Here is a 16,978-nt window from a genome sequence, read left to right as displayed (position 1 = left end):
ACACATGTCAATCGTAAACGTTTTATTGAAGAAATTACATCCTGCATACATATAAGATTGTAACAAAACATGCGAGTTTTTGGAAAACTCTCAACTCTATAAGGCAAAATGTTTTATGACTTCTAAATTGTTTATTTTATAACAATCATTAAAGAAAATCACCTCTGTAACAGCTGAATAAAAAGAAAAAAATTACAGTCTAACTTGGTTAAAATGATCACGGCAATAGTGAGTTCATAGCTATGACCAATTATCAAATATTATTTTAGTTCAGGCTTATCTTCATTAAATTGTTGGCAGTTATAACGAGGACGATTCACTGATATACCGTAGGTAGCATAGCGCAAGCAGCGGGAATTTCCTTACATCCTGTTAGGGATGGATTATTTTATAGCACTACCTGGGTAAGATTTTCGGCATTGTGAAACATTCCTGTTTGAAAATATGTTTGTATGTTCCGTTTCCGATGGTGGCCGGTGGTAATGGTTCAGTAAAGATTTTTTCAAATGTGAAATCTTCGTGTTTATTTATACTTTAGTATACGAATCTCTTCAATATTATGGTACCAGCCTGCCTGAAGAAAGTTTGAAAAAAGGATTGTCATTGAGATAGTGACATTTTATTGGGCAAATGTGTAATTAAATAAAAAAAACACAGTTTATAATTAAGTACGTATGACATAATCCAATCATAATCCCATCTAGGGGTAAGATTATGACAGTGATGCACAACCTTTTTAGCAGAGGGGCTGCTTTACATATTTATGAGTAGCGGCCCGTGACATACAAGTGGATTTGTTTAAAATTTTGATAGAGGGTTGCACATTTATAGGGATTTTTTTGACTTCATGGTCTGCAAATCGGTTCTTCAAATTTAGTTGGGTTTAAAACAAGCATTGGAAGGGACCCCACCACTTTCCCAACAGCGCTATAAGGAAACATATGATTTCCTCCTTCACCGCACACGTCAAGACTCTATTTTTTTTAAGACAAGCATTGAAGGTACACCCACCCTGTCCCACCCCGGTATAGGTGACTTATGGTCACCCCTTCGGAGCTCTCGCATGAATCTAATTTTTTTGAATAAACGGCTCTACAATTTATATAAATGAAGCTAGGCCTTCAATGTCCCCGCATACGGTGTTATGAAGCGGTATGCAAGCGCTTACAAGTACTAAACTAAGGACAACACAGAAAAATAAACAACAAAACAATCAAGTTCAAGTGTCAGGCAGATAGTTGGTGGAGGGGACCCACACTCCAGTACCTGTAAACACATAAAAGTAAAGAAAACAATAGAGTGACGGGGGAGTTTCGCCGAACCACGACTGGCAGTCCTGTTGAGAAATTGGTGGTGGTTGGGGCGACTGGTGCAGGTCAGGACTTCCACACCCCTTAGCCGACCACCCAGTGGTGCCCTGAAGATAAGTATTGGAAAAAGAGGGATAAAACCCTAAAGAACCTAGGGGAAAGAAGCGTCAGGAGGTCGGAGGCAGGGTGGAGGTTACCCCAGCCCGCACAGTCACCCCTCTGACCACCAACGCTCATCAGGGGTGGCGCAGGTGATTGGCGGAGTCCCCCGGTAAGAAAGAATAATAAGAAGCTCCAGTCGTGCATGCGGGGACGAGGCCCGTTATCCAACCCCTAATGGGGAAAATAAACAAAACAAAACAGACAACGGAGTTCAGTTCTCGCCTGTAAACTCGTTGCTGTTACTAAAAAAAAAAGAAAAGAAAACCGGAAAAAATACATGCAAAAAGAAGAGAAAATAAGAGGAAAAATGAAAAACAATAATCAATCCAAAAAGTGCCACATATGGGCAACGGTAAATAAGTAAAAACAAAAGTAAAGGTGTAAAAATAAGATCTGCATGGTCTGTAGAGAGGACAGTAAGTATTGAATAAGAATAAGAAGTAAGAGAGATAATTAGTAAACACAAATATATAAGAGTGCTTACAGTGTCTGTAAAAAGAAAAACAGTGTGTTATCCTTAGACAGGGAAAAAGAAACATATGAAAAGAAAACAGAAAATAAGAGTTAAAAGTACAAGACAAGTTAATTAAAAAAAAAACAAAATATAAACGAATGGAAATCATCTGCAACAGCTGGTACAGTAAGAAAAAGAAATAAGATAAGAATAGTAAAATAAGAAAAACAGAATAGCATATACAATAATGAAAGAGTTGTAAAAGAATAAGTCATGGAGCAGGAGCAGTACACCGGGGGTTCCCAATTATTACACTAGTCAACGACTCTAAGCACAAGCCATCTCTCAACCCAGATCCTAGTAAACTTCCTCAAACATTCGAAATTCACACTGTTAGAAACAAGATCGGTGTTCCACACCGGTCTAATGGGGACATTCAGACCTTCTATCATTTCGTCTCTGGCATCCTTCAAAATCTCACAGTGCCACAGAATGTGCTCGGCCGACTGGTAATTATTGCCACAAGCGCAATTGGGGTGGGTGGACAGGGCAAGGCTGTGAAGCCTTCCAGCCTTCCTTTAAGACAAGCAGTGTGAATTAACTAAAGCTCTATGAAGAAATGTTCTCAGCCAGGATTTTAGAAGAATTTTCCAGAAAAATTGATTTTTCTTTATAGCCAAGTGAGCGGTACGAAATTGACTTGTGGACCGCACAAATGGGCCGCAGGTTGTGCATCCTGGTTTAGGCAAAATTATATAACTGAAATCAATAACAATCCTGCAAGCTATTGATTTATGACAAGTGAGATTTTCACCGTAACAATATACACAAGGTTAGTGATAATAATATTTTGGAATTTAGTGATATTTTTTTGAAAACCTTGTGTAGGTGGTGACGGTTATAATAAATTGTTATTTAAATATTGTTAAATAAATATTTTGAGGAGGAAATTGAGAAGCATGAAATTAAAATCTTTAAAATAATCAATGATTATAAATTTTATCAATAAAATCGAATTTTCTAGTATTTTCTCCATTCGTATATTTTACATTGGCGAATATATTGAGGTAGTTCGGTAGGTACACACGATTTTTTAAAACTCGTTATAACCAAGTTTGACTGTATTTATTGTGTTTAAATAAATTATTTTTAATAATACTAGATTGAGAATGCAGGTTGTATCAGGAATAGGCCGACAAAATTTATCTAGTGATTCCTGGGTTTATTTATAGCAAAAAATGTACTTTCCAACTTTTTTTTCATCTAAAAAGAGGTTACTCGACTGAGTGACCAGTGACAACACGAATAAGGAACTCCAGTCCATCAATATTACCTTCTAACTTAAATGCCAGTTTATTTACTTTTATTGTAATATGTAGTTAGTTTTTATAATTAAAATAATGTTCAAAGTTTTAATTTTTTATGGTCTCCCAAAATCGCACCAAATCTATGGGCGTGAACAGTGATGTCAGCAGTCTCAAAAAGCCAACTTTTTATTTCAACCGGTGCTGTATATTTTGTATGGGAGTAGAGACATTTTTTATTCTTGATTACCCGCTTTTAACATTGAAGAACACTAAGTAAATGTTAGCATCTCATCGCTTATGTTATTGTATTGAACCAAAGTGCAAAAATTCTCTACCAGAATATATCCGAAATATAAATAACAACAAAGATTTAAAGCTTCATGTTAAAAAACACACTGAAAATATAAACTGAATACTTTGGCATATTACTTAAAAAATAACAAACAAAATGACACATCCCTAGCTTTATTATGGTGCTACATCTTATATTTAAAATTAGATGAAATAGTTACGATATTTTCTGTAAATTATGTAACATTAATTTTTTGAGAATAAATATAAAAAAAATAAATAAAAAAGAAGGAAGATCCACGACTGTATCTGATATCGCCACTATACCCATAGAGATGTGCTAAAATGCGGCCGAATACTTTGAAGAAACCCCATTCATCGCTGCTGGGGGCCAACATCTTTCTGATATGATGTTCAGGACTTGATGAATAAAACAGCATGATGTACCGAATAAACTAAAATAAACCCCATTCCTGTAAGTTGCGCTGTTTTTTTTTTAATAGCCTGTCAAAACTGTACTGTCTGTTTTGCCGCACCCTGTACTTACTCACAATTATTATTTTTCATATACATAGTTGGATAATCAAGAAATACCCAGAATCCCTGCATTTTCTCCACAAAAAACCCAATTCTTGAAAGAAAAAAAAAATTCCCAGCAATTTGTGGAATTCTCCATGAATTGCCAACCCTGACAAGGATTTTGTAGACAATGGGTATATAACTCAAGTAGACTGGTTGTGATGAATCAGCACATTCAGTCGTACCAACCAAACGGTGCGTTTTAATAACATGGCGTTTTATTTGTTTTTAAATGATGTTTTATAAATGCTACATAAAATAAATATATAATAAAACTTATATATTCAGAATCAGAGATATTTCGTCTCCATGAATATATTTGTTTGAGCCATAATATTTTGTACTTGAGTTCCTTATTGTGAAAGTTTGAATTTGAAAAAAATATTTTCATAAAAAATTTAAAAAATGACAATATACTGGAAACTGACCAAAATTCCTTATACATTTTTTGCTCCAAGTAAATTCAGGAATCACTGATTAATGTCGGGTACATCCTGATACACCCTGAATATAAGAGAAACTAAAATTTCACTAGAATCAATAGCGTTACAAGCGGAGAAAAATAATTTCAAACTTTATTATAGGAATGTTTTTGCATGTATGTATCTAATTTTGATTGCATATGCATAAGGGGGTGCACGCACAACGATTAAATGCAGCGGTTTTGAACTACCTGAAAATGCCAAGCCGTGCACTGCGTACCACCATGAAATAGAATTAAGTAAAAATGCCAGCCGCAGTGCATGTTTGTACGCGGTTTGTCATTTTCGGCTATTCCAAAATTGCTGCGTTTAATCGCAGTATGTGCTAGCCTAAATTGAAATGACGGTTGTAAACTTTTAAAAAATTTGGATGTAAGGAGGTAATGGAATAAAACATATTACTTTCATGTCAGCAGTGTCAGTTTTACGTCAGAAATAATGAACCCATAATCCATTAGTTCCACTTTGAATTATTACGAGTACTGTTGGCTGCATAATCACATTTTGCAACAGTCTCCCAACAAACTTGACCGTATAGCTTAAGATGGGTACTAACATCTTAAATAATTGTATGAAGTTCTAAGCAACTTTTAAGGAACAATGCAAGGTGCTCTGAGAAACGAGTGTCATTGATCGCTTCAGCGCCGGTGAACAGTTAGCAGAAAAGCCAAATATGTACCCAGCCCTTGCACGGTTGTGAAGGAGTTATTTACAAGACTCTTTCGTATTAACAGCATGAGTTTGGTATGGCGCCACATCTTGAAATTTTTTCCTCCCACAAAATGGAGCCCTAGGTGTTCCCAGATTTACGCCTTCCACTGAATAAAAAACCCTCCGCAAGGCATCTCCAAAGATTAAATACTTCTTGAGGGAAGCTCCAAAAAAGCCTCGTCGTTTAGAACAGCTGACCAGCTAAAATGAAATATATAAAGGTGATTTTTATAATTAGACCCACCAGTCAGTTGGGTATAAATTTCTCTGGGCTTGTCAGATAATATATACTGCAGTATGTAATTATTAGTAATTTGCACCCTTGAAAAATGAGGTTAATGTGCCGAATGTGTAGAGTAATATTTAGAGCTTTGTTTGGGAAGGTGCACAATAATAAAAGTCAATATCTAATGCATTTGTACTTCAACAGGCAAAATCTAATTTAGCTCCCATGTTAAATATTGTAAATCTAACCTTTATTTCCCAAGGACACAAATGTTGTATTTACAACACATTGATTTGGGAAAACAATCTAAACAACATGAGTAAAGCTGTGCCAATGCAGAATGCTTGTGGGTTCATTTAGATACTTGAAGCTTGAATATAAACCAATATAACAAAATTGGCAAATATTAGGTGATACATAGAATGTTTGTTCTTTTAAATTGAGTATTCTTCATTTCAGCAATAGCATCGATAGGCAAGTAAGCACTTAATTCTATTTAATTTTAACTTATTTACAATAAATCTCTGACGTTTCACAAGTGCTGCTTTACGATTACCAATACCAGACAGTACACTAATAACAAATGTGTACAGATAATTCCAGCTACATATTCCTATTAATCCTTACAACTAAGTGGTTATATTCGATTAAACACTTGTTCCAATACATATGTAGTTTCCTCAAGTAACGCTATTTAAATTTGGTGCAAATATCCTATTATTAATGAAAATAAAAAATGTCTCCCTAAAAATTGTTCAAAACGCGAACACACAAAAAATGACTAAAGCTAAGTCCAACCTACTAAGAAATAGGATTTACTAGGTATGTCCTCACGGACTGCTTTCATTGACAAGAAATTATTCTTGCTACAAGGGTGATACAATACATACTTCACTTTATGGAAACTACAGAAAATAACTATAGTATGTACCTGCAACTTTTAATATTTATGCTTGTAGGTTACCCTACATCAGAAGAATTGACAGAATTTCTTTATGTTTAAAATTCTTACAAAAGTTAATAACTATATTTGGTATTCATTGAGTGGATGAATAAAATCGGTCAGAATTTGAGGACCAAGGAATTTATGATTCATTAAAAGTTATACATAATGAATCAATAACAAAGAATGTGCCTTATGAATATTTATATCGACATACTTTATTTAATCTAGTGAACTCAATATAAAGAACAAGGCACAGGGCTTACACAATCTTAGTATAGAATGTTGATGAAAAAGTTGTTTGAGATGATTTCTTTGTGTATTTGGATTTTGTGGCATTGTCCTTCTCAACAAGTTAAAATTGCATCAAAATTTACTTCAAGAATGAATTTTTTTTATGTGAAACATCTTAAAAATTATAATTTAAAACATGAAGTAAATAATCAGCAAGTACAGTATGATTATAGTAGATTCTTGCTTGCGTAGTGACATACTGTATTGTAGGACTGCTGCGGGGTAAGAGGGGACTGCGGACGAGTGTTCCAAAATATTCCGAACCAATTTGAACCACTCTCGGTGTGCACAAATAGATTCAAATGTGCACTCTTTAAAATGATTTTCCTGGAGGCAATAAAAGAGTTTGTCATCTTAGTTAAACTCTTTTGTCGCAGTGATTTTTTTATGGAAAGCGCGAGTTCAACATGCATTGTCAGCTTACAACCCAAAAGTTACATAATATTCATCCACATGAAGGACCGCTCTGTAGCTTATCTTGTTTTTTTAAGAAAAATATTTTGTGCTTCAAGAGCAAAAACAAGAAACATTAGGTAACTAACATTTTCATCAACAGCGATACACAATGAACATTTCGCCAATGCCTTATACTTTGAAACACATTCTCCGTTTAATAATAAATATTACATACTATGTACACCACATTGGTATTATCTAAAAGTAGTATTTTCTATTGAATTCTTAATAAGTAAATATAAATAGGTATCTACTGTTCTTCTAATACATGTTGAAATTTTTTATACTTTGTCAGAGCCACAACCTATTTTATCGCTAGACAACTCTCCCGGGATAACATTCGATGTGTCTGCTTTGAAAACAAGACAAGCTGGGAAACTTGTAAAATTCTTTCAGCCCCCATTATGAAACAAACTTGCATACAAAGGATAATTAATAAATATAAATAAAAATGTTATACATACAGTGAAAAGCAGTTGGTCAAACAGAAATAAAATGGTAAAATAATGTTGTGAGTCCATTGTAATGTTCTGATTTCAAAAGCAATTGAATTTGTTTGCAAAAGTCACTCTAAACAAGCATGGTACACATCACTAATTTTAAAAATACATATATTACCAATTAAATAAGGCATTACTCTGCACATCTATGCTGTCAACTGATCTTTTTATTAATTATAGCATTTTTTTATTTATAAAGACAAACTTTAAAAGTAACAAAACAAAGTGAAGGTGGAATGTATGAAATTAAGGATGTTATATAAGTGAAAATGTGAAGAAATTCTGAGGATACCCCAATAAAAAAAGAGTATGTAATTCCAAAAGATCGCCAATCTTATTGCATAAAAAGGCTAACATCGGGCACTATGTGTAGGGCAGTTACTGAGAATCGTGTCATGTATTTAGTCTTTTGATACATGCTGCCATTCAACAGAAAAAGAAGAAGACAATAAACAATTAAATCATGTGGTCACTTGTTAAAGGAATGCTTTCCACCCTTCATTATAATTTAACAGATCACAACAGTTTTTATCATAAGAAAACAAAAATCGTAACAAATTTGTACTGTATTCTGAAAAAACTCAGCTTATTTCAGCAGTTGTATTGCAAATAGTTTCTAAAATAATACCAGTTCAGTAATACTGGAACTTGTATTAACTTTATGGCATAAATTATAAAATCGGGATTACTTAACTCTACATCCAAGATCCAGGTGCCGCTAATACATTTACACACCATTATTACTTGTTTATAACATCATAATATTATGAGGCATGAGGCATGATTGCATTTACGAAATACTATAAAAACGATCTTCGAACGATCTCAATACATTGCTTAAATATACATACATCTAAAAACACAAAATGACTAGAGCCATTTTACAAATGTGGTCATAATAAAAAATTTACTATTATTTTTCCTATTTAAACAAACATTAATAAATGAATGAATTATCTTATAATAGTTTAGTAAGTGCCTTCCCTGACTAGACTCTACAGAGGTGTAGATAATAAGGAGGTTTTATAACAATATTCAAATGACTAGAAAGCATATTATGTATTTGGTAACTTTACATTCAAATTCCAAAGAGGTAAAGTCTGTGTGAATAATATTTCAATGTCTGAGAAGAATAAATGAGTTTGTTGAATAAACCCATTACAATTACATTTTGGCTCACTAAAAGTAATAGTGATTGGTTAATTGGGATTATGTAGTAAAACTCACTCAAAAGGTTCTCTCTTAAAATTTGTAACCTTATTCTTATAGATAATATTACTGAGTTAAATATGTTATAAATATAATTATTATTTATTTATGGTTTAATTGTAGAACTCCATAATTTTTTTTTAAATATCAAATTTTAGTTTTTGCTATTATTAAATTTTCCTAAATTATTATTTTTATCCATGACAGCCAAGAGTGAAACACTCTTGGAAAGCATTATCCAACAGTCCATCCCGATAATACCTTTCAAGAGCGAACCGGAAGTACATGTACAAATAATGACCTAGAAAAACTTAAATGTACAAAAAACAACCAAAATAAAACATCAGTACATATAAAATAACAATTATATATTCCAAGCAAATGCAAACATATATTCAAAGCTGGAGATTTGAGATATTACAAATCTTGTTTAAATAAATTAATAAAAAGTAATGCACTAGCAACAGAGTATTACGAAAATTTGTTAAGTACTAAAAGTAAGCAGTCTTTAAATAAAAACACGTACAGAAGAGACCAAAATCTTAATAAACCAGATTTTTTATCGCATAGTGCAGCTACAGTTAATAGGAATTTTATTGACTACTCTCATACCTAATAGTTTTAATAAATTGGAATCTAAAAAGAAATAACAATATGAATCGCACAAACAAATTTTAAGGAAGTCCCAAAAGATAAGACTTTTCTCAAAAAATATTAAAAAATTACACTACTGAAGCACAAATTTGGAAAAAAGGTAACAAGAATTTTTCATAATGCAAAAATGATGGAAGCCTATTAATGGAAGGCGATAGTTTTATAGTTTTAAGAGAATAATTAATATCATTAATCACATTACTTGTCAAACAGATAAGCCATTGTGGTAAAGGTCGAAGATAATCAACAGTTAATTGTTTATAATTTGGACCCAGAGTATGAAACTCACTTTCTCACATAACTGTTAACCAGAAGAATTTATAATATTCAGGTTGTGCATTCTTTGCAGAGACCTATCTTTGACTAAACGAAGACAACATCCAGAAAAAAGTAGATATGCATGGGATGAAAGATGGTACATACTAAGTTATTTCTTTTTGTCATGGTCTCCGTGGTGCGCTACTTGTATCTGGTGGTTGGGAAAGTCCTGGATGACGGTTGCATGAAACGCCATGTTGGCACTGGCCAGGATATACTCGCACAGGGAGAACCAGCTGAATGCTGGAAAAAAACACAAAAAGGATATTAATCATGATCTCTGTGGGGAGTCTGTTGCGCCTGGCGGTTGCAGTAGTCCTGGATGATAGTTGCATAGAATTTCACATTAGGGAAAACCAGCTGAATGTCAGAAATAAACACATCAAGAATAATAATCACAATCTCAGTTGTGTGCACTTGTGACTGGTGGTTGGGAAATTATTGAATGACGGTTGTTTAGAACCAGCTGAACATTGAAATAAAATTAAATAAACACATCAAGGATGTTAATGATTAGATTTATCACGATTTACAAACATTAAATTTACGTACCAAATCCTTTCACCTGGTCAAATATTTACAACATACTTTCAGGACCACCAGTTAAATATAATTTTATTTCATGGCACTCGTCCATTTTTTCTTTGCGTATACATATTGCATTTCTACAGATGTGTCCTATAACATTTAGTTTCTATGTATGTACTCTACATAACTTTCTTTTCTTTTAACCACTAGGGTCCACCATATATTGCGGAGCGATTGTGTCTCTAAACATTCCTTTTGCCATTTCCGGTAATACTCAGATATTAGTTACTACTTACAATCAATCATTAAGTAATGCAAAATGGTAAAAGCGATATTGTAACCCTTTAGGGAGGGTTAACCGTTAGAATGCTATTCAGCGCTATCGTGCTGTAAGAATTAGTCACGAAAATTGCGACACGGTGCTCTGGTACCGTGTTATTTAGAGAGCGTTCTATTTGAGTGTGGTGTATCGCGGTTGGCACATGTCTTGATAAATGTATTTATTGTTTATCCTCTTAAAATAATGTACATCGCAATAAAAGATTACAAATAGAAAGTGAATCTTCAGATTCATCTTCTGCTTCTTCACATGCAGATGAATGAAATTTTTAATATTATTCCTCCAAAAAAAAATTAAATTTTTAATATTATTCCTCCAACAAAAGTTTTACAAAAACCTCTGATGATTTTTTTGAAAATTCTGGATCTAGACACCTCCTTCTGATGCAAAACTAACAGCCTATTTTAATTTATTTTTCACCTCGTTGCTTCTTGAAAATATTGTCAAAGAAACCGATTATTACGCTGCACAATTTTTGAACACACAAAATTAGAAACTGAATTCACAGGCAAAAAAGTGGACACCAATTACTGTGAAAGCACCATCCGAAAAGGGGAGCGCATTGACTCGCCACTCCATCGGAACAAGGAGTGGGGGGTCCAAAATAAATACAGATGCGCGGCCCTTTGCACATCAGTAACTTCTGTACTCTCTGTATCTCAGTCTTGAACTTCAGAGAACACTCGCCAACTGCTCTCTTCACGATTCCACGCCCTGCAGGGCTGCTTTCTAACTGCTTCTACCCTGGACGTTGTTTGCCTCTGCACTTCCTAGGACCCCAACTTCTCTAGCCCTTGGATACCTGACTGTAGCAGCAAACTCGCACCCTAGGACCAGGCCTATAACAAGAAAGGAAGTAGCGGCTACTCCAGGATTAACCGGCGCCCTGAGAATTTACCAAAGATATTAGAAGAACGAGATGTGCTACGCGCAGTTCGTACTGAGTGGAATTGTTTTGCCGAGTGTCGCCGGTTTTGTTCACCAATACTACTGCACACCTTCGCTTGCGCTAAGGTATCCGCACTAATACATAGAACAGATTTCTGTGCGTACACGTCCCGATACCGTTCAAAGTACCCTAATTAGGTAGTACTCCGGCTACGGTCCGGCGGCCAACATAGCATATCTCGTTCTTCTAATATCTTTGGAATTTACCTTCCATTTTTTTTGCGTAGGACATTTATAGTGCATCTTGAATGAAGTACTACACTACTCCAGTGTTATGTAAAGAAAAGAAACTTGAAGAATCTTACATATGGATTAAATTATGAATAATGGTTCCATGATATTTCATCAAAATGTCAATTAAACACATCTTTAAAAAGTGGTTCAGGTTACATAGGTAACTATTTAACCTAGTTTTTGTTTCATCACTTTTAATGACTTTATATCACTTTTTGTAGGTGTGCTGAACTGTCATTTTGATGAGATACCCGGTCACCATGAATAATATATTTATCTTGGAATACTAACCCATTGGTCTACAGAGGTACCGATGACGTAAAAAGAAAACAACTAATCCAAGTGTAGAAGCGACGGATATATAGAATAATATCCAAACTGTTCTGTTTCCATTCAAAGGCTTTTCTCCTTCGGGCACCATCTTGCCGACTGTGGCACGGCACCACATGTGAAGCAGAGATGACACCATGAATACGATAAATATCTTTTCATGAACAGCTGAAAAAAAAAAATTAATTAGTTATAATAAATTATGCTGATAAAGCAAATTAATGAAGCCAACCTGCCTGTCGCTGGCGGGATTATGTAGGGATATTCCAAAATTGGGAAACATTGGCAGGTGAGGAGAAGCAGAAAGAATAGAAGAAGGTTGGAATAACCTGGGAATTTTGGTCACTAAACATATCTAAATAAAATCACACTTGAGGTGAACTGTCACAAAAGTGCACTATATAAATTGACTGTTATAATAAATTATAATTTCAACTGTTATCGGTTATATAAATGAATTCTAAAAAGTACATTGGTGATTTTGGTTGATTTTTACTTACGGTAATTCTCTCTATTTGAAACGTAGGTCACTCCAGTCAGGGCACAGACCTCCAGTAAATTCAGCCAGTAACAGGCTTCGCCCAACTTCTTAGCTTTGGTACGAGTCTGTAATCAAATTATGCTTTTGCTTTATACATATAACTTGCTGTAATATACAAGTCAAAATCATGTACAAACTTTGCTTGAATTAAAAATAATAAATAAATATATTGGATTTATTGGCGAAGGCATTAACCACTCGGAACATTAGAACGTCAAAAGACGTAAATATGATAATAGCGGTCAAGACATTAGTACGTCTTTTCACGTAAGCGCGCGAGATTTTACAAAAATCGATTTATTTCCATCACTAGTATACGGATTGCCATGATTTAAAAAACAGAGTATCGATAATGAATAACGCTACGCGTCTGCATTCAAAAATATCTATGGAATCTTGAGGTGCATTATCTGAGTCGATTGAATCTGTCAGCTTGTTCGTTCGTAATTTATTGCGTTTTTAAATAATTTATTAAAAATATTTTAGTTTGGACGGTTAATATTTTGAGGTGACCAATAGTTTTTAATTATATTTCTTCAATATATAAAGTGTTATTTCTTTATGATACTCAGAAAAAAGTACATTTTTCACAGCTTTGAAATAATGGTCAGCGATTTTTACATATTTTTGACGTTTTCAGAAAATGTATATTTAGAAACGCAAATATTTACGTATAACAAAACAATACGATAGTGAATTTCATAATCTTTCCAAAACATTTTTTAGAATGAGGCTACGTTTCCCAAGACGTGAGTTATGATGCTTGTAGCAAAAGTCGTGAATAACACAAAAATTTCCGCGTTTTGACAGTTCGCAAAGGAACACATAGCATACAAATGCCTTTGTCTGAGAGGTTAATAAGAATGGTATTCACCTCCAGAGGGCTAATGAGGTTGAGTTGCTGCATGTGGTAGGTGTGGTAAAGCGAGCCAATCAGGAAACGCGGCCCCAAGTGGAGTGCCACACAAATTCTCCACAAATACCTCTGAGGACTAATGCCTGTAATGGCACTTATTGAAGGAATTATATTGTAAACCTGAAAATAACCAAATACATAATTAAATATAATTTACACTATAATCATAATACAGTACTCCCCCAGTAAGCTGCCGCTCGATTATTCGACAACTACCGTAATCCAACATTATTAGTACCAAATGAAAGCACAAAAACCAGCTCTATAATTCATTGGTATTCGTATGTCAAATCCAGTAGTCCGCTGCGTGCCCAGTCTCGAGCGCCAAGCGTTGTACACTGACGAGTTTAGTTATCTTACTTTTACACTCTCAGTTATTAGGCCGCCATATAGCTTGCTCTCGCTGACCTTTGTGACAATCACCAGGATTCATTATTGTTGTTTTAGGTCTTTTCGGTAAGTCCTCTATGTAGTCCAGCAACAACTGTCGCTTGTTTTTCGGTTGCTTTTGTTCTGCCACGTTTTTTGTTTGATTAAGATTACAAAATTGAGTCTTCTTGCAAGTGTAAACATGACACATTAACGTTAAATCAAAAAAAAAAATTCAAAAGATCAATAGCAATGTTTGTTTTCCTTTACGAAATACCTGTTGTTTTTTTTCAGCTTAATTTAATTTTTAGCATATTTTCTGTGTATGCACTATAATACACAGCATTGACTAATTGGACACTTGCCTGGGTTTTGGGGTGACAGATTAGTGAGCAAACCAAGTTATAATATTTTATAATGTATGGTAAAATATGCATTATTATTGAACCAATAAAAGGTTTTCACTGGTGTATCTTTATTTAGTGAATATAAAAGAGAAAAGAGTTACGTATAGATACAATATATATATATACGAAATAAGAAGTTCTTCATGACCTAGGTCCTAGGTTAGAATACAGGACAAAAAGTGAAGAGATTCATATCTTTTTTAAATCTTGAAGATGAAGATTAAATAAGGAGACTTACTCTGCAATGAGTTTCATGGATGTCATCTTGTTGAAAAATTGAAGCTGTCACAAAGCAGAAGATCAACGCTCCTAACGGAAGCCACAAGGACACCACGCACACGTTCCGCAATCCACAGCGCCAGAGTGTCATCTGAAATACAATTTCAATACCACAAGGCAAGATTATAAAATCGTCAAAAATATAACCCTTCATTAGATCGCCTAATTTTAATGATTTTGCCTCCTGTATTAATAATCGAGTGCAACTTACAAGTTAAATAACCTGTGGTAAATATTACCGCCGCAGTTTCAATGGGCACAGATTATGGAAAATATTCTTCAATTTAATTACTATAAGAAACAACTATATATGTTGGAAGAGATGGTAAAAGATGCATTAAAATTCCATTTCCAAAGTTCAAAATTTCCCTTAACCTTCCAGCGGGCGCGTTGAGAAATTTCCCTTGAGCGGGCGCTTGTCGTAAATTTTACGTCATCAAGTTTTCTCCATGTAAGTGGGGTTTTCTTTATACAAACGTTAGGGAATTTCTTTGAGGATATGAAAAATCATAATAGGCAGTACTTTAAAAAAATATATTTGACTTTCTTAAAAAAAACGAGGCAACACTCTAAACATGTTAATATTTCAAAACAAAATATTTTATCGACCTATTTAGTCAGAATCAATATTCTCATCCTTACAATTGTTACAAACCACCTCAACTGAAGAATGGTTTTTGCATGTAAAGGACTGGCAACGGCAATACTTCATTGATGCGGAGGATCTTTTCTTATCCAGTGCACATAACCGACAAACACCGCATTTTGGAAAGCTTCTGTTTTATTCTTCTGTTATCGGTTCAACTGCCCTACCGTAATTCACTTTGAGAAAAGCATTTATATCTTGCGGTAAATGTTTGACATTTGATTTGACTCTAGCATAGCTCGAAGCTCGATGCTTACAACTAAGTCGCAAGAGTGGGGGAAGCGATAAGGCGCGTTTGTCGTAAATTTTACGACAGCGCGCCCGCTGGAAGGTTAAAAAACAATCCCCTCGGGCCATTTTGGATATTGCGAAAGTTTTGTATCAATCTAAATGTGCATATATTACTTAATTAACCCAAACATAATAGCTGTAAATAGTTGTTTTGTAGTAATTGTTGAAATGAAGTGTAATTTAAAAGTGCGGCGGTTAAGTAAATAATTACCTAAATATTTTTTTTTGTTTACAGTCTATACAGAAAAAGCATATATGTCAAAGGATTCAAACATGATATTTAATAACTACAAAATACTTGTAATCTCTCCTGCAAAGCTAGCCTATATTAAAACCTATTTCAAATCAATTAAAATAACAAACTGAATTATTTTTCATTCAAAAAATAATTTTCATGAAAACAGATAACACAGGAAATTACAATAAATATAAATATTGCTAAAAAATGTAAATAATTACACTTCACTTATGCACAAAAACTTTCTTTTTTTAATAACAGGCAATGCTTAACTAATAAAAAATATGTATATGATATTCAGTTATAATAGAAAGGGAACTGGTTCAACAATAATCCTGTTGTGCAAATAATTACTGCTAAATTACTAGTAACGAACGTGAAAAGCGAAACAGCAGTTAAAGGAAGATAACATGAAAGGGTGCAAAAGGTTATGTAAGGAATGTGCAGCGTTATGACAAATATGACAAAGAAGGGTTGTTATTCTTGTTTCGGGAAACTCACCTCACAGCGTTCAAAAGTTGAAGGGCCAGGCTCCTTCTGGTCCTTATTCTCCACAACTTCGTTTGTTGACATCTTAATGTCCATTATTACACTAATTTACCCGACGAGGTGTTATACAAGGTGATCGCATTTTGAAAAGAAATTCATCTCAATTTTTAAAACATAAGCAGATAGAATGCAATGCAATGAAAATAGCCTCATATTTTAGTACACTTTATTACCTTTAGAAACATTCGAATTATCAATAAATTTGATGAAGAGCTAAGTCAATTTACGTACGTAACCCCAAGAGAAAATATGAATGGACAAACGTTAACTATATTAATTTACATGAAATAAGGGAAAAAAACTTTCCGTATTGAAGATTTAATAGAGCCTTTTCGGAATATATATATTTATAATTTCGATTATCTGGATATGGAAATGACAGCTATGCTCAAGAAATACCATACTACATTGGCACTGCAGTAGAATTTTCCGGGGACATTATTTCCCTAACGTCGCATGCCAGGAA

General features: G+C 34.0%; 1 protein-coding gene across 1 annotated transcript; it reads right to left on the bottom strand.

The window, feature by feature from the left end:
* Positions 1-2,503: 2,503 nt before the first annotated feature.
* On the bottom strand, positions 2,504-16,905 carry LOC149423589 (post-GPI attachment to proteins factor 2-like). Its single transcript, XM_089631659.1, has 6 exons — positions 16,465-16,905; positions 14,748-14,879; positions 13,692-13,853; positions 12,777-12,882; positions 12,238-12,444; positions 2,504-10,139 (listed from the first exon to the last, which is right to left on the bottom strand). Exons 1-6 carry the CDS (start codon positions 16,546-16,548, stop codon positions 10,006-10,008), a joined length of 825 nt encoding a protein of 274 aa, XP_089487785.1. The 5' UTR covers positions 16,549-16,905; the 3' UTR covers positions 2,504-10,005.
* Between the last annotated feature and the right edge of the window lie 73 nt (positions 16,906-16,978).

The sequence above is a fragment of the Hesperophylax consimilis genome, chromosome 5 (assembly GCF_061612785.1).
Source record: "Hesperophylax consimilis isolate HC1 chromosome 5, BYU_Hcon_1.0, whole genome shotgun sequence".
Classification (NCBI taxonomy): Eukaryota; Metazoa; Arthropoda; class Insecta; order Trichoptera; family Limnephilidae; genus Hesperophylax; species Hesperophylax consimilis.
This window is presented reverse-complemented; position numbering and strand designations above follow the sequence as displayed.

Bases quoted from the DNA above. Each gene is read 5' to 3' on its own strand.
- LOC149423589 (XM_089631659.1), bottom strand. From the start codon at position 16,548: ATGGACATTAAGATGTCAACAAACGAAGTTGTGGAGAATAAGGACCAG. The intron at 13,854-14,747 runs GTAAGTCTCCTT...GGTTATTTTCAG, and splicing joins TCCATGAAACTCATTGCAGA to GTTTACAATATAATTCCTTC. The intron at 12,883-13,691 runs GTGAATACCATT...ATTTGATTACAG, and splicing joins ACCTCATTAGCCCTCTGGAG to ACTCGTACCAAAGCTAAGAA.